The sequence below is a fragment of the Amblyomma americanum genome, chromosome 11, assembly GCF_052857255.1.
Source record: "Amblyomma americanum isolate KBUSLIRL-KWMA chromosome 11, ASM5285725v1, whole genome shotgun sequence".
NCBI classification, from domain to species: Eukaryota; Metazoa; Arthropoda; class Arachnida; order Ixodida; family Ixodidae; genus Amblyomma; species Amblyomma americanum.
Window position 1 is genome coordinate 6290722 of NC_135507.1, and position 23448 is coordinate 6314169.

Consider the following 23448-nt stretch of genomic DNA (forward strand, 5'->3'; position numbering starts at 1 on the left):
TAATGATATTGCCTCCTCCTCCACCTCGACTGGGCGCTGGACACGGTGCACGGCACACTGGTGAAAGTTTTCATTTACATCTCCTACTGCACACGCTTGCTGATTGTTCTTTTGTTGCATACGCAACAAGTGCGCGCATTGGTGACACCCCGCAATCTATTCTAATTCTGGTTCCATTTCAATTCCGACCACTGAGCAATGCATTATGTGTCGGATTGACAGATCGCGGCAAGTCGTCATACTCTCACATCACTAACAGCGCAGCGGTTAAGCGATCCCCTAAGCGAGAAGGAATATCTCACACAAGCCTCATTTTTGCACAGATAGTTCTTCCGAAGGCTGTCTGTTTTGCGCGTAGGCTTGCTGTTGTCCGGGTCATTTTCTTCTTAGTCATTTTCATATTTGCTGAGTCATTGCTTGTCCGCTTCCCCCTCCCTCGCAGGCTGTAGGCGAAAAGGTGATTATGGATTTTTATGGCGCAAGGACGTCTATGCCAAAGAGCGCCATGGCACAAGGTATTTTTCGTTTACTCAAGGTGGGGTCAAACAGCCTTTTCCAAGCATTTTAGCCCTTACTGGCCGAGCACCAGACCAGGGGAAAGCTTGTACCGATTGTATCATCGGTGGGTACCCGGAGGCACTGGGGATCGAACCCCGCACCTCCCGCATGCGAGGCGGATGCTCAACCACTCGCCACCGCTGCGGTATCGAAAAGAAGGAAGTCTCCCTAATTGTCCCTACGGAGGAAGCTCCCCCCCCCCCCCCTCCCCGCCAACTGCCAACCATGGCTTCGCACACATGCCGTCGCTGCAGTACAGTTTTCGCCTTTATGGCCCTCCTAATGGTATCGCATTTCAAACAAAACGGGGTCTTGTAGAAAGGCCTGACGATGACGGTAGGGCTGCGGAGCGGGACAGATATTTAAAAATGTATGATGAACGTCCGAAGTCAGCAGAAGGAAAGAGCTAATTTAAATGCAGAACGGAAAGAGCAAGAATACAGGGAAAACTGCACAAACCGAAATACGTGTTTTATTCATTTACAGACACTGCTGTCTCATACTTGAGACTTAGCAGCAGTTGGTACAGATTCTAGTGCAGAATAAGAACATAAATGACTATAGAACAAATAAACTGGTCGTATTATCAGTCAGCTGTGTTTTGTTCGGTTTATACCGTATTTAGTTCAGTTTAAAGAAAGGACAGTGCCAATTTGGGCGGAACTATATTTTCTCTTTTCTCGGGGCGGTGAACTCAAGACAGTTGAACAGTCTTTGAGATGACCATTCTATAAGCTATTGTTCGCGGAAACCCCAGAAATCTTGCGTTCCCCGCTAGGCATATGTTTTTAGCAGTCCTGTCGAATGTCGTACCAGTCACCGCCACTATGCCGAATTTCGGAACATGGGTCCTGTCAGAAATTGTGCAACTGATGTGGTCAAACAGCACTGTAAGAACGCATCCTGCGCAGAGTTTAAGGAGAGATGATTATTTCAAACACGTGGAGCTTCTACGATGGAGCGACAATTAGAAAAGGCAGCCGAAAACTATGCCTAGACGCAAGTAAATTCGACATTTGGTAAGTCTCGTGTTTGATAGCTGAAACGCCTTCATACCTTAAAAGCAAAATAACGACACACACCTAGTAGCTTCTACGAGAAGCGCGTGTTTTTTTTTTTTTTTTTACTGATGCGCACAGCTGGTCGATGGCTTCGTCGCTGAAGGATTTCTCGCAACGTCGTGACGTAACGTGTCTTGATCAACGGCTCTTTTACTGCGATGAGGCGGTGGCCAATTTAGCGAGCACTGAGCCGACGTACTTGAGCCTCGTGATCAAGTCCGGTGGGCAGCCATTCTGCAGAGTTTCGAGCCGGTATGTGTGAAAGACCCGCTTGGTATCTATGTACGACACCGCGGCCATTAACGGGCAGAGGAAGATCTTTGTGTGGTCCTGGAAGAAATTCACCTATAGAATAAAGAGAGACAACTGTGTGAGGTCTGCTGCCAAGGCAGGAAGCCGCTTCCAACATTTCGCTAAGAAAAAAAGTCGCGTGTGCGAAAGTTGAAAGCGTGTGCCCAAAATGTTAATTTAGTGTACGGCGCACTTTTCACCAGGACGGGGACCTAAGAGCATGTAATGTTTCACATCATTCGTACCAATGGCAATATACCTGTATTGTCCACAACCAATCACTATTATTAAAGCCTTCATTGATAAGCGCAACAACGCTGTTCACATGGTTACTTGTATGGCGAATCGACACCGATGTGTTCAGGACACGCGTCTCCTGGGCCATATCTAACCTCTAAATGGTTAAAATGAACACCCTTCTATGGGCTTAGGACATTCGGCTGCGCAGCACGAGGACGCGGATTCAAATCCAGGACACGGTGGCCGCGCCTCGATGGATGCAAAAAGCAAACGGTGCTCGTGTCCCACGTGCGTTGTCAGTGCACGTCAAAGACCTCCGCGTGGTCAAGATTAATCAGGAACCCTGTACTACGGTGTCTGTAATTGACTATGGCAGCTTTGGGACGTAAATCCAATATACGATGCCATGCCTTACCATACCACATTCAGGCGAACGCCAATCCTGCTGCCAAAAAGCCCACTGAGGCTACCGCATATCGTGTCCACTTTGTGTTGCATACCATACCAGACCATACCGTGGTGTATGGTCTCGTGATGGGAAATGATGATGGAATGTATGGTGATGGGAAATAAATCATTATTATACCATGCCATACCATACTATGCCATGTCATGCCCTACGACACTATTTCTAACCATACCATTGCGGACCATATCATACAATGCCATGCCATGCCAGTGCCATACCAAACTATGCCATTGCATACCATACCATACCAGATAATACCATGCCGTGCCATGTGATACCATACCATACCTTATTCGCACGATTCACCAAGAATAGACTAGGGAAAGACAACCATCGTTACAACCAAGCAGAAAATAAATTAGCCCGGTCTTGGCATCTTTCTTTTGTATGCAATTATTTACGAGGTCCTCGACGTTGCCGTCAGTGCTTATTTCACTACTTGTGAAGCCTTCGGGCTTCTGTGCTCGTTGGTTACACCTGTAACAACCCTAAGCTAAAGAGCAAGTGTTAAGGACTACACCTGCACTGTGCCGTTTGTGAGGTAGAAGCAGATGGCCTGGCCTGTGCGCAGCCACGCCCCCAGGTAGGGCAGCCTGACCAGGTTGTCGCTGTCCCGTGGGCGGGAGTCCTGCCCCGCACTTAGCAAGTGCTGCATCATGTAACCCCTGAAAAACTTGAGGAGAGAGATCCTCTTCTCCAGGGCCGACGGATACTGCTCCATTGTGTGGTAGCTCTCGCGGCCATCCTGGGCCACGTACGTCACGTTCCTGGAACAGAGGGCGGCAGCTTGATGAGCGCGGTTATAACCTACAGAGCTGCGAAATCTGTTTATTGCTAATGGGAGGCCATTTCTTCTGGACGCTTTTACAAGAATGGAATTGTAATTAAATACGACTGGAAAACGAAAGCTACAAAACTCCGCAGAACAAACGGGAACTACAAACCAAGACCTACTGAACTAGAGACCTGCACGCTTGGCGGGGTCCTATGGGACTGCGTGCGCCAACTTTCGTTAACTTCTTGGCCGCTGAGGGCGCTCGGTTGACCTGTTTATTTTTCATGACGGTCATCATCGTCTGGTTTTCACAAATGATTTCTCTCCTCTCACTGCCTCCCTGTGCATTTGTCATGTATTAGTATTTTGAAACCTAGTAATCAACGATGCAAATGTGACATTTCTTTAAATCCTAGCGGTGAATATTCTGTTTGCGCGCATGCATGCGTGAGACTTTCTAGCGTCTTTGCTAAGGCAATGGATGAATGATGAATACTCAAAATGTAGCCAAATGACAAAACTATTACATCCTTGAAGTAAAATAGCCGACGCCTTCTTGTTTAACCGGTTAATTGTAGCGCCACGCCGCCCGTAGCTGCCCTTCCCTAGCGGCAAAAGGCATGAACTAGAAGGTGCGCGCTGGAGCGGATCCAAGTGTGCAGGTCTCTAGTTCAGTAGGTCTTGCTACAAACAGTGCATGTGTGAAGCATTAAAATGCGCGGAGGTTACATCCACGCTTCTGTGAAAGCACTTGGCACAGCCTCAGCTATTAATACAGGTCGAAGTTATGTATCAGCTTGCATCTTCTTCCATGAACAAGGATTAATTAAGCGAAGCAGTCTTCAAGTGCAAAATAAAGTCACACCTAATGTGTGCGCAGTTTGTGTTTCTTATATCGTCCATTGCGCGGTTTGCGTAAGCGTAGTGCAATGCATAGTGTCGCAGCTGCAGTGTACCACGCTAGAATGAAGCATGGGTACCATGCACTTCCACCGGAGACAGGAAAATATTGAATGCGTTTAACTCTGTGTTTGCGTGTATCGGCTAGAGTAATTAATTTTTGGATGCCCACACAGGAGGAGACTTAAATGTTAAGCAGCATTAGCAACAAAAATTGTGTCATTGTTTGAATTTCCTACGCAATAAGCAATTATTTGCCACTAATATTTAATGGACACTCGTCGTGCAGAACAGTACAGCCAGTTTGCAAAATACTGACGCAAAGATAAGCTTTTATAGCAGGAAAGGAGTGATGAAAGCGTGCAGTTGTGATTAAACGGTCCTTGGTGCGCTTGATACGTTCAGAAGCGGCATAACTTAACTTGCATATGGACTTTCTGTAATTGATAGGAGGCAAAGAAGCATTTTAATGAGGCTGAACCAATACACGCATTTTCCGATTCCGGGCATACCTAGGTCCCTGAAGTCTGCTTTCTGGCAGGCGGCTCACCGTTCCCCTTCAGGGTGAAGTCCTTCAGGGTAAAGGCTTTTAGGGTTGAAGGCCTACATGGTAAGTGCCCTCCAATTGGTTTGTTTTGGTTTATTGGGGTTTAATGTCCCAAAACGACTCAGGCTATGAGAGACGCCGTAGTGGAGGGCTCCGGAAGTTTCGACCACCTGGGATTCATTAACGTGCACTGACAACATCGCACAGTACACGGGCCCCTAGAATTTCGCCTCCATCGAAATTCGGCCGCCGCGGCCGGGATCGAATCCACGTCTTTCGGGTCAGTAGCCGAGCGCCATAACCAGTGCGCCACCCGGCGGCTAAGTGCCTTCAGAGTAAACGCCTTTAGGCCAAAGGCATTTATGGTAAAGGCCTTTAGGCCAAACGACTAGCAAGTAAGGACCTTGAGTTCCCACCGTAATTTGACTTAAAGGCCTTTATAATAATAATAATAATTGGTTTTTGGGGAAAGGAAATGGCGCAGTATCTGTCTCATATATATCGCTGGACACCTGAACCGCGCCGTAAGAGAAGGGATAAAGGAGGGAGCGAAAGAAGAAAGGAAGAAGAGGTGCCGTAGTGGAGGGCTCCGGAATAATTTCGACCACCTGGGGTTCTTTAACGTGCACTGACATCGCACAGCACACGGGCGCCTTATCGTTCTGCCTCCATAAAAACGCAGCCGCCGCGGTCGGGTTCGAACCCGGGAACTCCGGATCAGTAGCCGAGCGCCCTAACCACTGAGCCACCGCGGCGGAAAGGCCTTTATCATATAGGTATTTGGCTAAAACGCCTTTACATCAAATGTCTTTAGCAAGTAAGGAGCCTAAAGGTGCACTAAAGTGGATTCTGAGCAATCTTAGAAACTTCGATTTATTGTCCAGTGCGGCCGACTTCCCTATTAAATCGAATTAAACGTCCCGGCGCCGCCTTTTTTAGTTAGAGGAGGAGTCAGCCGACGCGTTGAGGGCCCTTCGGCCAGCCGAGTGGCGGCTTGCGGCTCTGCTGTCGGCGGAGTGATGCATAGCGATCGGCGAAAGGAAGCAAAGGGTCTTCGCGTATTTTTATTTCCGAGAAGACGACACACACACACAAGGCGCTTGAGTGAGGATTCGCAAAGCATACATCACCTACTTGCCCAAACGTTTATCCGCTTAATTCCTGAAGTTCTGTGCCTTAAGAGTGCAATCGATCGCGGCGAAAGAATTGTGTGGACTGGAGAGCAGGTTACGAGGAAATTTAAGATGCAGCAACTGTCCCACTCCGTGTATACACTTGAACGGCGCCCTGAGAGAAGAAACTAAAGAAGAGAAAAGAAAGATGAAAGGTACAGAAATACAGATAAAGACTGCGCACGCTTTGTGCTCTAGCCACTCTTCCATTCCACGCAAATTTTACGTCTTGCCTAAGCGACACGCCTCTGTGTATTTCTCGAGCACGGGCTTCACATCCCGCCTGTTCTCCGCCAGGTAGTTACGCGCAGTGACCGAACGCACCTCATGCGCTACATGGGACGACGTTTCGATCGGAGGACCGATCGAAGCGGATTATCAGCTGGACGCCCCACTACAGCTGTAGTGTACATAGTGTTCCGCACGTGTGCATTTATCTCTTAATTATGAACATAACGCGCGTCGTCCAACATGTACATATATTATTGTGTAAATAGCCTATTTGTGTATTGTAGCTCTCCTTCATCCTCTCTTCCTGTCCCCTCACCTCTTTCATTTCATTTCTCCATCCTGCCTGCTATCTCCTTTATTTCCGCTGCCCCAGCTCAGGTGATTCAGTATGGATGGCAAATGCCGGGGCTAGCAAAACTCTTTTCCTTCCTTTTTTATTATTATTTTTAATAAACCACTTACCACTACTAAGCGACACGACGAGTTCGCGAAGATGGTAATGAATAATTCCTCGAAGAACACACGCGCAAAAAAACAAGTTTGCACCGCTAAAAAGTCGGCAGAGGCACATAGGACTGCATACGTGTGAGAAGGTGTAAGCCCGCACGCTAACTCTTTTAATCCTTGCTGGAATTGTTAATGGGTTAATGTCCATATGTGCGGAAATGGCTTTTCTGTGCTTAAAATTCACAGATATCTGGGAGTCCACACTCCTCATAGTGAGAGTCCTCAGTGGTGCCGCGGTTAAGCGCTGCGCCACTGCTTAGGGATGGCAAGTGCTGCCACCGGTGGGACTTGTGCGATCAAGGTTGCTCTTTCCAAGGAACCTCGCGCGACCGATCATTAATATAACCTGCACCTGCCAGGTTGCATGAGGACGCCATCTTTTATGGGTTTCTTCGAGTGTCAACACGCACACACTGACGGGCGCCGCCGCTGTGGCTCAGTGGTTATGGCACTCGGCTGCTGACCCGAAAGACCCGGGTTCGGTTCCGGCCGTGGCGGTCGCATTTCGATGGAAGCGAACTGCTAGAGGCCCGTGTACTGTGAGATGTCAGTGCACGCTGAAGATACCCAGGCGGTCGAAATTTTCTCAGCGCTTCATTACGGCGTCCCTCATAGCCTGAGTCGCTTTGGGATGTTAAAACTCTCACAAAACACATACCAAACACAAACAGACGGCTCTTCACTGAATGGGGCTAGTAGGGCTTACACCACAAAAACGTGAGCAGTCACTTTTACGTTTTACAATGGCTCCGTACACGAGAAAAATGCTTAGCGTTATACTGGCTCGCTTAGTCCACACGATATATTTAATGAAACCCACAAACGGCTCACTTTTAAGTCCGCGTCAAATGTATTAGAAAAACTCGCCGTAAAAAACGGCACGGAACAATCTGTGACACTGCTCTGGCTTGGAAAAAGTCAACAGCAGTGAAGGAAGGTAAACTCGGAAGGTAAACGCACAGCCAGAATTCGCGAGCCACCCTTAATTGAAGCATATCCCTCTCCTTCTTTCTCCCTTTCGTTCCTTTTACAGTCTGCTTTGTGTGTGCAAACCTACAATACTGACATAAAGAAAATTTAATCGAATAGCCTCATGTCCGGTTGCGCGAGCATAATAATGTATTGCTACACGACTACGGTCACACGTTCAACCCTTCAACTACTCGGAACTTCCTTCGACTAGAGTTAGTGAGCGGTGTTTCAATTTTTCCTTCCGTTCCAATGTGAACCCATGATCGCACCTTTTTGCAGACAGGAAACAGGCAACAGAGAAGCTTACACGTTATTGTTGATTAGGGTGACACGGCTGTCGTCGTTAAACAGCACTCCGATGCTGGTGTCGCATAGCTGGTAGGCGATCCCGTATTTGTCACTGTAATCCATCCACTTGGTGACCCAGAAGACGGGCGTCGAGGCCGGGTCCTCCACTTCCTCGGGGTGCTCGAAGCTATGCTCGGGCGGCCGAGCGTTGAACAGGCGGAGAAGAAGACGCTGCAGCTCCCCCAGGTGGGCCTTCCGCTGGTCCCTTCTCTGGGCAGTGCCCGACGACACAGCAGCACCCGCACCCGGCACTGCATCCGGCGCTGGTGCTGCAGTCTGTGCATCCAGTACTGGCGTTCCACCCGATCCAGTTGCTGCACAGTGCGGGAAATGCGCAGCCAATATTTTCAACTTTCGAAATAAAGATCTGGTAGGATTGTAATCTTCAGAAAGTTAAGCTCTCCTTTACTTCGATTTTATTTTGTGAGGTAACAGTTTGTACTTGCACTTCAAAGCGGGTCGCAGAGATTTTTCTGAAGTATCCAGCTTATCCTTAAGTGTTTCAATGCTTCGAGACCAATGCCACACATTGAAGTGCAGCTTCATTCAGCGCCACTCGTTTATCTTCGTTTAGGAGACACTGACAACTTTATCGAAGATTTGGTCGTAGCAAAAATCGACTCTGTAGCTCTTTCTGGCTCCGTCGATGACAGAAAATCGAATTTTAAAAAATGAGATATTTCTCCTCTCGCCACTTGAGGCAAACTCTTGACGACAGGATTGAAAGGGACATCGTCATCATCGACTCAGAGTAGATGATGCCTTGGCCTGTCATCAGGGATCCGCACGAAAACTGCCTTCCGTCATCGAAGTTTTCTTACTGAAGCGACTGATCGTGGCAAAGCCTGAATTTCATTGCTTGCCCTTCTCTATCTTATATAAAAGCGCCGTTTCCGTCGATAGAAGCTTCTTTGTCGTTAGAACTCGGTAACCTACCGATACAGGCCAACTTAAATTAGTCATAAGGTTCTGAGATGGGCGCTCAAGAAAGGTGCGGTATTCCTGGGATATTAAAGGACGCCGCTTCACGAATACCCGCGAGCAAGAAATTTTTAATGTGCTCTGTAGAAGCTCAGTTATCTGTAGTCACTCTCCTCTCGTCACCTTTTGCACCCTCAAAGGTCGACGCTCCTCAGCCGGCACAACCGCGGAATTTCCCCTGGAAGGGGGGGGGGGGGGGGGGGGGGGGGGGGGGGGGGCTTGTTGCTATTGTAGTTGCCTAACGTCTGAAATAAGCTAACCAATAGCCCTCTCTGAACAGAATTACCCGCCGCGGTGGCTCAGTGGTTAGGGCGCTCGGCTACTGATCCGGAGTTCCCGGGTTCGAACCCGACCGCGGCGGATACGTTTTTATGGAGGCAAAACGCTAAGGTTCCCGTGTGCTGTGCGATGTCAGTGCACATTAAAGATCCCCAGGTGGTCGAAATTATTCCGGAGCCCTCCACTACGGCACCTCTCTTCCGTTCTTCTTTCACTCCCTTTTTATCCCTTCCATTACGGCGCGGTTCAGGTGCCCAACGATATATGAGACAGATACTGCGCCATTTCCTTTCCCCAAAAACCAATTATTATTATTATTATTAATTACGCAGCAGTGTGCGACGAGATGGAGGGCGCAAGCATGAAAAGTGGCCGGAAAACACTCGTCAGCTTTCGCGTACGATTGTGGGTTCTCTGCTGCGTGTTGCAGTGTATTATTTGGCTCGGGTGTTCATGACTAGAGAATGCAGTCATTGAGCGAGTTCAAGTACTCTCCTCAGAAGTTGCTTCAGATCCCTTGAAGTTACTGGACGCTCCGACATTCTCCTCTAGCCAGCACAATATGCTTCGAGTGCTTCAAGTCTACACAGACCGGGCTATCTCGTCGTGGGCCACGTCTAAAATCGACAGGTGTAAATTTATTTGAAGCGATAAAATTAAGTCCCGTTCACGAGAAAAACCGGTGTCCATATGACAGTGTCACAAAAAAGCAGGTGGCCTACCTGCCTCGGAGAGCAGGCGGGAACCTGCCTACCGATCACTACGGTAACCTACCCGCACCATGGAAGGTGACAATGAAATTAATTCAAATAGTTTCAACGCAATTTCAACCTGCACAGCGTGGCACTGTCGATTAGATCATTGGTCGAAAAGTTAGCCTCTCGAAGAACTATCTGTGCAAAAATGTGTCTCACAGGAGCTCAAGAACAACAACCTGAGGCATCACGATACACGGTATGCTAAAGGTGTCTATTAGCCAGAAATGCCCATGCAAGCAACGTGCAACACCGTTGGTGAACTAACCACGGCCTTCGTTCCTTTCCGAAAGAGGTTTGCGGACATGGGGGGTCAAAGTAGTGTTGAGCGTGTCGAAGCGCGGTTCCGTCACCAAACATGAAGTTGGCAGTCGTGAAAGGAGGGGCCCTAGAATGACAACAGAGCAGCAGTCAATGACAATGGCAAATGACAAAAAAATCGCTTATTTCTGACTGCGATCAACAGTTATTCGGCACACGAATGAAGAGAGTATAGGCCGACAACCGGGCTAGGCTCACAAACAAAAGAAAGCTATCGATTATTCTCGCTGGCCTAAAAGAGGAGTAAGAAAAGAATACTTAGCAGTTGCAACCAACCAGGTTAACGCAACAAAACACATTTACAACCGATGTCGTCGGTATGCTATGACCAATACTTGCAAAGCCTTGTTTTCCTGTATCTCTCCAGCTTGACATATTTTTATCTTCACTGGCTGCATATTGATAACCATCGCACGGAGATGGCTCAACCGTGATGACCCTCGAGGTACACAGCATCCAATGGTGCTGAGAAAGTGATTCGGTTTCGTCACTTTCACGACGCAAAGTGTGTGGAATGCCGCCTCCGTTCTTAAGTGTGAGTCTAGTTGATAAAAGCCGAACACTAAGCTGTCACGTCAGCATAACGCCACCTATACACTAGGACATAAAGCTGCCACACTGTGTTCCGTTCGGCACGTTTGATGCCTGAACGGAAGAGAATTTAACACGAAAACCACTTTCAGTAAACAAATTGCTGCAAGAACATTCAACACAGCCGGCGTTCATAGTCTGCGTGGGCAGTGTACAATGTTGGTTTAGCGCTGCTTCTCTTTCAATCCCCCTCCCGCTCTCTTCAACGTTGACTGATGACACGGTTTGGAGCCCTGCTACATGACTCGATAGCTAAACCTTGCGGTTTGGATACTTCTGGCGAATGTTGTGCATCCCTTAAGCTTTATAGGCTTCACATTATGACAGTCATCACAAAGCAGGCACTGTTGATTAGATTTGAAAAATCTGCCATGAAAAGTATAGACAGGATGTCAGACATAAACTCTCATTATTTTGTACCTTTACGGTAATGCCAAAGGTCACATATAGTTTCCTTGCAGCGCGTATGCGCTTAAAAAAAAACTTGCCACAAGTCATGAAGTCATCTTGCAGAATAGCCTCGATGTCGGGTCGCTTTTCAGGCTGTGGATGAAGCATCTTCCGGATCAGGGCTCGAGCCCGGTGGCTCACTGTCAGAGGGACGTAGTAATCGTTTTTTCGTATGCGCGCGTAAGTATCCTTCAGCGTGCGGGCCTCAAACGGGGGATATCCCGTCATCATATTGAACCTGCAAAGAACGGTCACATGCCGGTTATTTGGCCCTGCACAACTCTACCTGTCATGACAGTGAACCGCGCTAGGTCGTCTTTAATAAGCGGCACATCCGCAATAAGCTGTGAAAGTTGTCAAGATGAAACGGAAACTTGCAGAATGCAAACAACACTGTTGGCAAAGGCTCAATGGGAAGAAGGAAAAGGGCATGCAAGCTGCAGCAATGGAAAAGCCAACGGTAATGTTTGTTACTAGAGTGATCGTCATATGGAGGTCGTGTGTTGGCCTCGAAGCCACCTCTAGGAACAGGAATGTTCTCTCTCATGAGAAAAGGTTCCCGAGTTTTTTGCCAGGCTTTATCAGTTTGAGTGTCAATCCTTGTGCAAGGAAAGGTAGTTGTTTGCTTAACTTTACGCAGTTTGGTTTCCTAAATGTCCGCAGAGCCTTACGCATGTCAAACGTGCTGCTTGTAAAAATGCTATGCCCTACTGTCAACGTTTTTGTAGATACCATCCATGCGAAGTACAAACAGGTTTTAAAAAATGCCTGAAAGAATAATGCTCGAACAAAGTCGTAAAGCTAAAGTCGCGGCCATTTTACTCATTTTGTGATGCTTATAGTCTCTTCAGTGCAGTAAACCACAAGCAACCTTTTCATTCGCGAAACCGGAGACAGAATCAAATGAAATGATGGGATTAGAATATTCGGCGAACTTGAGTGACGGTATTATAACATTTTCTGACGGTATTATAAAATTTTCTAAGCTCAAGCATCCAAGGGTGCTACTGGAGAAAGCTTCTTCGATATCAACGCGGAAGGCATTTACCTTACAGGGGCTTTTGAGTAGCTGACTATGATGGTGCATAACTTGACTAATGTAAAGCAGATTTTTCAATGTCCCGGTGTAGGTTCTCGTCAAAATTTTAGGCATAGTGAGTAACATACTGGATTAGATTTGGTTGTGTGGACTCAGCTTTGTAACAGGTGAGGCCACTTCGCCGCTCTTTTCAGAAGCCAATAAGTATGAGGACGCGCGATGGCTCAGAGGACTCACAGTATACACCCGATTGACCACACGTCCACTTCGAAGCTGTGTCCCCTTTTGTCGAGAACCTCCGGGGCCATGTAGTTGGGGGTGCCGCAGAGAGTCTTCTTGCGCTCCCCCTCGTAGTCGACACGGGTGGAGAGTCCGAAATCCGCCACTTTAAGCTCCATGCGGTCGTTGAGGAGCAGGTTGCCCAGCTTGAGGTCCCGGTGTATGACGCGATTCTTCACCAGGTACTGGCAGGCCAACAGCAGCTGACGCAGGAAGTACCGAACCTCGGGCTCGCTCAGGGTCACGCGGCGCCGGTGCATTTCGAGCAGAGACTAGAAAACATTGCAGAGAAACTTTTGTTAACCGAACCTAATGAAACCATGGCACGTCGACTACAGAAGGCACCTGGTTCCCAATGAGCGCCCACAGTGACTCCTGAGCGCGTGTGTTAGACACAAACCGAGCGCCCGGCTTTTTTGCGCCCCACATGTCTCGGGGAGCAAGCAGATCGCGCATTTAAATTCTGTGGGCAGATTTGCCACGGTCCCCGAGAAACAAATCGATGGATGCGGTAGTCATCCTTGCTATCCACCACTCAGTAAGTCACTAAACCGCACACTGCTCTTTTCAGTATGGCATATATTAATACGTACAATAAATCATGTGCACCCACTGCAGTGATTTAGTTATGTTTTTGTACCTGCTGGGAATGTCTAAGATGAAGGGAATCGCCGGTATTTTTTGGCTGCCGTTGAAAACCAGTGGGTAACGTTTCTGACGATAGCAAAAACGTTAATATTGAAAAAAATGCAAGCTTGCCGACGGGAGATCTGTGGATATAATGATTTATATAGTGAAATCTTACAATATATGAAAATATTGCGTTTTTCCAGTTGAAAAACTTTTTTGTCCATAATTGCTTGGCACGAGAAAGCCCGCATGATACATATTTCGAATCACTCATTGACATCGCAATGACTCGAGATGAAAGTGATCAGATAACTCAATGGGAATCGAACTAGCACTTCCGACAGTCATCATAATCATCAGACCACCAACATTCTCTATGCGGCAAGGACCTCTCTCAGCTCCAGCTAATACCTCCGATGCCAACGGTCGCCTTCTTATCCCTGGAAATTTTCCACTCTCACCAGTCGACGTGACGGCGCTGCCCATCGCTACGTTTACCTCCCTTTAAAGTCGAATCCGTTAACCCAAGAGACTACGTATTACATGTCCTAGCCTTGTCCATATCATTTTATTGAATTGTGCCAGAATATCATTAACTCTTGTTTGTTCTTTGCCTACCCTGCCCTTCCTCTGTCCCTAAACGTTGTCCATACACTTTTCTTTGCGCAGTTTGCTTCAGTATCCTTAATTTAATGTTTTTTTTTTCGTTACCCTTTAAGCTTGTGTCTCATAGCTGAGTGTTGGACAATCATTTTGTACTTTCTCCTCGGGGAATGATGTTTAGCTGCAATCCGTGAACTGCGGATACCTGCAAAATGGTCTTTACCCCCATTCTAATTCTCCTATCCATATCAATATTATGGTCCGGTATCTTATGACAACTTCCAATGCCTCTCTGCCTTTCACAAATCATTCATTCTTATCCACGATGATTGTGAATGTTTATGGCGCACGTGTATCTGCGCCCAAACGGTGCCATGGCACAAGGCGTTTTCGTTTTCTCGAGGTGGGGTCAAAGACCCACTTCCCAAGCATTTCACCCTAAAGAAGCCGAACGCCAAGTCATGGGGGAGGGGGGGGGGGGGGGGGGGGGGAGCTTGTACGTATATTTTTATCAGCCTGTGTACCTGGCATCTTTCTTTTCCAGATTATTTGCGTTTTTATACACAGTCCATTCTAAACGGAATAGATACGCTAAATATTCTATGATGGAATAACTTCTGGTAGCATTAAACAAAATTTTCAGGTTTCATGTTAGTTAATATTAAAGCTTCAGCATAATCGAAGTGCGAAAGACAGAGCTAATTCGCTTTGGAACGTAATGGCACTACACGGGCATAACGACCAAGGGAATCCTTCTCCATCCCCCCCCCCCCCCCCCAATGAAGAAACGGTGCAAAATTAAACATACCCTTTTGCTGCAAAGTTCCAGAATGATGTAAATATTGTCGTCATCTTCAAAGAAGCCTTCAAATCCAACGATGTGTTTGTGACAAAGCGTTCTGTGAATTTCTATCTCTTGAGCGATCTGCGCAATCCAAACACAAGCTATAAATAGCAGTATAACAGCCTTAAATGCTATAGATATGGCAATTTAAAGAAAACAGGTAGAGCTAAATGGCTCTAAAATCCGCGCATTTAAGTTATTAAGCCTGTGAACTTCAACAAAGCGATCTTCACGAGTAATATACCCCAGAATATAAAGCAATAATTGCATCTCATTGTCTTGCTCACTTATTCTTGCTCATTTATTTTAACACAGCGGAGTATTTTGAAGGCTACGAAGTAAGAAAGGGACAGCAAATGCACTCAAACAAGTCCGCAGATGATACGTACCTTTTCCTTTTGACGATTCTTCTGGAGTAGTGCCTTGGAGACAATTTTCCCGGCGTAAATCGAGGTTCTCTCTTTTTCAAAGAATTCATAACACTTTGCGAAGGCACCCTGCGAAATTAAGAACCTTTTAGTAGGTGCTCTGCTAACAATGCTGTGCGTGTGTGTGTGTGTGCGCGCGCGCGTGCGTGAGTGTGCGTGTGTGTGTGTGTGTGTGTGTGTGTGTGTGTGTGTGTGTGTGTGTGTGTGTGTGTGTGTGTGTGTGTGTGTGTGTGTGTGTGTGTGTGTGTGTGTGTGTGTGTGTGTGTGTGTGTGTGTGTGTGTGTGTTGTCATATAGCATTCAAGAAAATGGAGCCACGACAGTTCCAAACAATATTAGTATTGCGAGCAATACAATGTGATACTGCCACGATGTTGTGATTATTTTATAGCGAAAGCTTTACTGTCCGCGAACTTGCGATTTCACCGTGGCGGTACTCCGAGGAGGCACATAACGTCACAAAGCGCACCTCGCCGCGGATATTTCTCTCTCTCTCTCGCTCCCTAGTCACTACTGCGCATGCGCCACTAGTAGCACCGCGCCACAGGTGTTCCGCTGCTGCGCAGCGCCGCGCCTTTCCTAAAAATCAAACTTTCAATTTTCAGTTTTCTCTTTTTTTCTCTTGCCTCTTTCCCTCCCTCCTTTATCCCTTCCTTTACGGCGTGCTTCGGGTGTCCACCGAGGTATGTGAGGTGGTTACTGTGCCATTTCCTTACCTCAAAATCAAACAAATCAAGTGAGCTGACGGCGCTCATAGAGGTTATTGGCGTTGACAACTTTGTAAAGGCGGTTCATTTTCACAAAATGAAAGGCACACAACCGGCTTCGTGGGTCAGTGGAGACCTCAATCTCGCTTGCATGTACGTGGCGTTGGTGTCCAACTGCAAAAGCCTGCTTTGATTGCGTTCCGCACATTGGATAGGCAGCACGCCCTCCCTGCCACCCTGGGAGGTGGCATGCAGTTAATGGTTGATCGCGAGAGATTGATCACCAAATGAACGCTGCGGCCTAGCTATAGCTGCAGTGCCGCATGTCAGCCACAACGCTGTCAGCGCTAATGCATTCAGGCCACATCTCTCACCATCACCACATGTATCAAAGCACGAATGAGGCGTCCGCATATACCCGCCTGGCTCAGTTGTTAGGGCGCTCGGCTACTGATCCGTAGTTCCCGGGCTCGAACCCGACCGCGGCGGCTGCGTTTTTATGGAGGCAAAACGCTAAGGCGCCCGTGTGCTGTGCGATGTCAGTGCACGTTTAAGATCCCCAGGTGGTCGAAATTATTCCAGAACCATTCACTACGGCACCTCTTTCTTCCTTTCTTCTTTCACTCCCTCCTTTATCCCTTCCCCTACTGCGCGGTTCAGGTGTCCAACGATGAGACAGATACTGCGCCATTTCCTTTCACAGAAAACCAATTATTATTATTATTATTATTATTATTATTATTATTATTATTATTATTATTATTATTATTATTATTATTATTATTATTATTATGTCCACATATCCAGGGAGCCAGTTATGCGCCACCCGCCGCGGTGGCTCAGTGGTTAGGGCGCTCGACTACTGATCCGGAGTTCCCGGGTTCGAACCCGACCGCGGCGGCTGCGTTTTTATGGAGTAAAAACGCTAAGGCGCCCGTGTGCTGTGCGATGTCAGCGCACGTTAAAGATCCCCAGGTGGTCGAAATTATTCCAGAGCCCTCCACTACGGCACCTCTCTCTTCCTTTCTTCTTTCACTCCCTCTTTTATCCCTTGCCTTACGGCGCGGTTCAGGTGTCCAACGATATATGAGACAGATACTGCGCCATTTCCTTTCCCCAAAAACCAATTATTATTATTATTATTATGCGCCCTTCCTTTCCTCAAAGCCATCGCCGGCTAGAACATTGTCAACGCCAACGCCAATGAACACAGTGAACGCCGACATCTTTCGCTTTGTATATCCTGGATTAGCTGCGCTGATCCACATTAACTTTTTCAATGGTTTATTGTCACGGGACATGGCCTTATTATTAGGCGCAGCGGACGTGTGAGCGAATTATCACGCATGTTTTCTCCTGATGCGAGTATCACATTGCTCCCGAACGGTGGACATAACAGGCGGCTGGCTCTACTACTTTCAGAAATGTTTGCAAAATGGAAGCGCAAATTCTGCAGAGTTTTTAAACGTAGCGCGGCCAACAACCACCGGCTGCCTGATTACGACAATCACCAAGTGCGCGTGTTGCTAACGCCGCCGCCGAGTTGCTATTTTGCTTCAGTAAAAAAGCTCACTCAGTAACCAGTTCGCTGGTAGAATTTTCGTCTATCTTGCTGCCTCCACGGTGAACGAGAACTTATCGCTTTCTTTCACCCCACAGCACAAGGTATACCTAGAGTACATGCTCGCATAAAGCAGTAGGTTTGATCACTAAGCATTGCAATCTGACGTGCAGTAGAAGATATCCAAGGCTCTTCGCGATAGTACACGAGGGGCAGCGGGACCGAAATAAGCAAACTGCGATCCCAACGTGCACGTGATACTATACCGGCACTGTTCAGCTGCTGCTCTTCAGTGAACATGCGTTCGCCTACAGTAAGCGGTTGCCTCGCCAGTTGCCTCGCCAAAGTCAACTCCACCTGACCTGGCAAATAACAGCCAAGTTACAAAATTCGCCGGTTTTTCGAGAATACAGGGGTTGAACTCCAGCAAGAACTGCGCACTGAATGTGCTACCAAGACGCACGGTCTTGAAGGAACGAGTACTGCTACACTTGGCGCCCTTGTTCGAAACAAAGCGCGCTGACTAATATGCTATTCTATCGGCTCTCCCCCCTCTTCAAATCATGAGAGCGAAAATCCAAATGAGTCTTGCACTCCTGGCAGTCCCCTAGAAAGCTATCATACAAAAGAAAACGCAGAGAAAACGTGACACCACCACCGTGTACGAACAAAAGTCGGAATTTACATTCCGGGCAGTATACGCCCTGCATCAACTTCAGTAGTATATGGCACGGAGCATCACTAGCCAGAGTCTAAAATGCGCCTACCTTTCCGAGGAATTTTCCCCGCACATACTCTCTTCCCGATTTCGTGTCTGTGATGAGCTCCGGAATATAGCTGCTCGCGGTCGCACCAGTCTCGGTCGGCGGGGCGGTCGCCATCGTGAACAAGCGGTAAACCCAGAGGCACCAGCCAAACTCCGCTCGACGAAACGGGTTTGAAATCTTAACAACGCAAGGGTGCTGACTGTAGGCTTAGCGCTGCGCTCAAAAGACGAAGACGTCAGTGGCCGACCAGAAGGCGAGATTATGCCCCGTTGGCATCTCCCACGAGCGCAGCTACCTCACGTGCCCCACGTGCCTTCGCAGCAGACACCAACCAAAGCGCCCTCTGTAATTCTTTTCCCTGTTCTCTCCGGCTGTAACTGTGGCCAGTCCCCCACCATGGGTATGTGCCATCGCTTCAGAGTTTTTGTTTTCTCATTATTGTTACTTTTACTGACGCTTGTACTTTGTTTTGTGTCGTGTACAGTTTGTGTTTGTTTTATGTTGTGTTGAACTGTGCATCGTCGGACCAAGTGGTTGCTACGAATCGGTCAAAAGGAGTAGCCGGAGCCGCTGTGCAGCACCAACCTCTTCTTTAGTGTTCATGCAAATTAAAAAAAAACTACTTTTTTTTTACCACCTAATTTCGGCTCATGCGCACTGCCTCCGCATCTGTGCCAAGGAAATATCGTCAAATTCAGCACGAGTCGCCTGTCCCCATGTGCCCCAATCGAACTTGAGAAATACTCGCAGAGTGTCCTCGCTCTTTGTGCTCTTTTCACCGCGGCCTCTTCGAAGATGTCGAAGACCACCTTTCTGTCCCGTAACTGCGGTTAGCGATTCGTACAATTAGCTAAAAACATTTTAGTTATGCGAAATCAACAATGCTACAGATTTTGATGAGGGTACAGAGAACACGAAACTGTGCTTAATCCACCAGACGCTTTTAGAAACGGTTAGCAACGCGGGACGCGCGCGCACAGGCGTTCTCGCATTCTGTTGCGATTCTGGTGGCGCAGGCTTACTCAACGTGATCTAAGCTCGCCACGCCGTCACTTTACTGATGTCGTTTCATGCGAGTATATGTGGCCAGAAAATGCGATATGATGGAGTGCGCGCATTCAAACTTAGACGCCTCTCAGCAATTCGCAGCAAGAGCTAAACCAGGGCAAAAACGCAAGAACCCGTTGAAGTTGACTTCTCGCTCTTAGTGGTACAGGTATCACTGGGAGAGAAAGGACGCAGGGAAAACGACATCTTATCGTAATTTTCTTATCAGAGAAATTTGCATACGGATCGTCACTCGGCCAATGCGTCAGTGCAGCGAAAATATATGCAATGCTGCTCTCTTATTCATTCAACTCTTTAAAAGATGCCCACATGAGATGAATAATAATAATTAGTTTTTGTGGAAAGGAAATGGCGCAGTATCTGTCTCATATATCGTTGGACAAAAATTGCTTTTTGGAGAAAGGAAGCAGCCCCGCCGCGGTGGCTCAGTGGTTAGGGCGCTCGACTACTGATCCGGAGTTCCCGGGTTCGAACCCGACCGCGGCGGCTGCGTTTTTATGGAGGCAAAACGCTAAGGCGCCCGTGTGCTGTGCGATGTCAGTGCACGTTTAAGATCCCCAGGTGGTCGAAATTATTCCACAACCATTCACTACGGCACCTCTTTCTTCCTTTCTTCTTTCACTCCCTCCTTTATCCCTTCCCCTACTGCGCGGTTCAGGTGTCCAACGATGAGACAGATACTGCGCCATTTCCTTTCACAGAAAACCAATTATTATTATTATTATTATTATTATTATTATTATTATTATTATTATTATTATTATTATTATTATTATTATTATTATGTCCGCATATCCAGGGAGCCAGTTATGCGCCACCCGCCGCAGTGGCTCAGTGGTTAGGGCGCTCGACTACTGATCCGGAGTTCCCGGGTTCGAACCCGACCGCGGCGGCTGCGTTTTTAATTGGAGTAAAAACGCTAAGGCGCCCGTGTGCTGTGCGATGTCAGCGCACGTTAAAGATCCCCAGGTGGTCGAAATTATTCCGGAGCCCTCCACTACGGCACCTCTCTCTTCCTTTCTTCTTTCACTCCCTCTTTTATCCCTTGCCTTACGGCGCGGTTCAGGTGTCCAACGATATATGAGACAGATACTGCGCCATTTCCTTTCCCCAAAAACCAATTATTATTATTATTATTATTATGCGCCCTTCCTTTCCTCAAAGCCATCGCCGGCTAGAACATTGTCAATGCCAACGCCAATGAACACAGTGAACGCCGACATCTTTCGCTTAGTATATCCTGGATTAGCTGCGCTGATCCACATTAACTTTTTCAATGGTTTATTGTCACGGGACATGGCCTTATTATTAGGCGCAGCGGACGTGTGAGCGAATTATCACGCATGTTTTCTCCTGATGCGAGTATCACATTGCTCCCGAACAGTGGACATAACAGGCGGCTGGCTCTACTACTTTCAGAAATGTTTGCAAAATGGAAGCGCAAATTCTGCAGAGTTTTTAAACGTAGCGCGGCCAACAACCACCGGCTGCCTGATTACGACAATCACCAAGCATGCGCGTGTTGCTAACGCCGCCGCCGAGTTGCTATTTTGCTTCAGTACAAAAGCTCACTCAGTAACCAGTTCGCTGGTTGAATTTTCGTCTATCTTGCTGCCTCCACGGTGAACGAGAACTTATCGCTTTCTTTCACCCCACAGCACAAGGTATACCTAGAGTACATGCTCGCATAAAGCAGTAGGTTTGATCACTAAGCATTGCAATCTGACGTGCAGTAGAAGATATCCAAGGCTCTTCGCGATAGTACACGAGGGGCAGCGGGACCGAAATAAGCAAACTCCGATCCCAACGTGCACGTGATACTATACCGGCACTGTTCAGCCGCTGCTCTTCAGTGAACATGCGTTCGCCTACAATAAGCGGTTGCCTCGCCAGTTGCCTCGCCAAAGTCAACTCCACCTGACCTGGCAAATAACAGCCAAGTTACAAAATTCGCCGGTTTTTCGAGAATACAGGGGTTGAACTCCAGCAAGAACTGCGCACTGAATGTGCTACCAAGACGCACGGTCTTGAAGGAACGAGTACTGCTACACTTGGCGCCCTTGTTCGAAACAAAGCGCGCTGACTAATATGCTATTCTATCGGCTCTCCCCCCTCTTAAAATCATGAGAGCGAAAATCCAAATGAGTCTTGCACTCCTGGCAGTCCCCTAGAAAGCTATCATACAAAAGAAAACGCAGAGAAAACGTGACACCACCACCGTGTACGAACAAAAGTCGGAATTTACATTCCGGGCAGTATACGCCCTGCATCAACTTCAGTAGTATATGGCACGGAGCATCACTAGCCAGAGTCTAAAATGCGCCTACCTTTCCGAGGAATTTTCCCCGCACATACTCTCTTCCCGATTTCGTGTCTGTGATGAGCTCCGGAATATAGCTGCTCGCGGTCGCACCAGTCTCGGTCGGCGGGGCGGTCGCCATCGTGAACAAGCGGTAAACCCAGAGGCACCAGCCAAACTCCGCTCGACGAAACGGGTTTGAAATCTTAACAACGCAAGGGTGCTGACTGTAGGGTTAGCGCTGCGCTCAAAAGACGAAGACGTCAGTGGCCGACCAGAAGGCGAGATTATGCCCCGTTGGCATCTCCCACGAGCGCAGCTACCTCACGTGCCCCACGTGCCTTCGCAGCAGACACCAACCAAAGCGCCCTCTGTAATTCTTTTCCCTGTTCTCTCCGGCTGTAACTGTGGCCAGTCCCCCACCATGGGTATGTGCCATCGCTTCAGAGTTTTTGTTTTCTCATTATTGTTACTTTTACTGACGCTTGTACTTTGTTTTGTGTCGTGTACTGTTTGTGTTTGTTTTATGTTGTGTTGAACTGTGCATCGTCGGACCAAGTGGTTGCTACGAATCGGTCAAAAGGAGTAGCCGGAGCCGCTGTGCAGCACCAACCTCTTCTTTAGTGTTCATGCAAATTAAAAAAAAACTACTTTTTTTTTACCACCTAATTTCGGCTCATGCGCACTGCCTCCGCATCTGTGCCAAGGAAATATCGTCAAATTCAGCACGAGTCGCCTGTCCCCATGTGCCCCAATCGAACTTGAGAAATACTCGCAGAGTGTCCTCGCTCTTTGTGCTCTTTTCACCGCGGCCTCTTCGAAGATGTCGAAGACCACCTTTCTGTCCCGTAACTGCGGTTAGCGATTCGTACAATTAGCTAAAAACATTTTAGTTATGCGAAATCAACAATGCTACAGATTTTGATGAGGGTACAGAGAACACGAAACTGTGCTTAATCCACCAGACGCTTTTAGAAACGGTTAGCAACGCGGGACGCGCGCGCACAGGCCTTCTCGCATTCTGTTGCGATTCTGGTGGCGCAGGCTTACTCAACGTGATCTAAGCTCGCCACGCCGTCACTTTACTGATGTCGTTTCATGCGAGTATATGTGGCCAGAAAATGCGATATGATGGAGTGCGCGCATTCAAACTTAGACGCCTCTCAGCAATTCGCAGCAAGAGCTAAACCAGGGCAAAAACGCAAGAACCCGTTGAAGTTGACTTCTCGCTCTTAGTGGTACAGGTATCACTGGGAGAGAAAGGACGCAGGGAAAACGACATCTTATCGTAATTTTCTTATCAGAGAAAGTTGCATACGGATCGTCACTCGGCCAATGCGTCAGTGCAGCGAAAATATATGCAATGCTGCTCTCTTATTCATTCAACTCTTTAAAAGATGCCCACATGAGATGAATAATAATAATTAGTTTTTGTTGAAAGGAAATGGCGCAGTATCTGTCTCATATGTCGTTGGACAAAAATTGGTTTTTGGATAAAGGAAGCAGTACCTGGTCTCACATATCGGCTGACACCTCAATCGCGCCGTAAGGGAAGAGATAAAGGAGGGAGTTAAAGAAGAATGGAAGAGGCGCCGTATTGAAGGACCCGCCGCGGTGACTCAGTGGTTAGTGCGCTCGGTTACTGACCCGGAGTTCCCGGGTTCGAACCCGACCGCGGCGGCTGCGTTTCGATGGAGGAGAAACGCTAAGGCGCCCGTGTGCTGTGCGATGTCAATGCACGTTAAAGATCCCCAGGTGGTCGAAATTATTCCAGAA

At 47.8% G+C, this 23448-nt stretch overlaps 2 protein-coding genes across 2 annotated transcripts in view; one reads left to right on the forward strand and one right to left on the reverse strand.

Annotated features, from left to right (window-relative positions):
- LOC144111188 (uncharacterized) overlaps positions 1 to 23448 on the forward strand; it is a 70093-nt gene that overhangs the window by 4958 nt on the left and 41687 nt on the right. The window lies entirely within an intron of this gene.
- Positions 1538 to 18419, reverse strand: LOC144110321 (serine/threonine-protein kinase PLK1-like). Its single transcript, XM_077643175.1, has 9 exons — positions 18306 to 18419; positions 15233 to 15340; positions 14808 to 14924; positions 12725 to 13038; positions 11487 to 11686; positions 10355 to 10474; positions 8031 to 8385; positions 3140 to 3386; positions 1538 to 1964 (listed from the first exon to the last, which is right to left on the reverse strand). Exons 1-9 carry the CDS (start codon positions 18417 to 18419, stop codon positions 1770 to 1772), a joined length of 1770 nt encoding a protein of 589 aa, XP_077499301.1. The 3' UTR covers positions 1538 to 1769.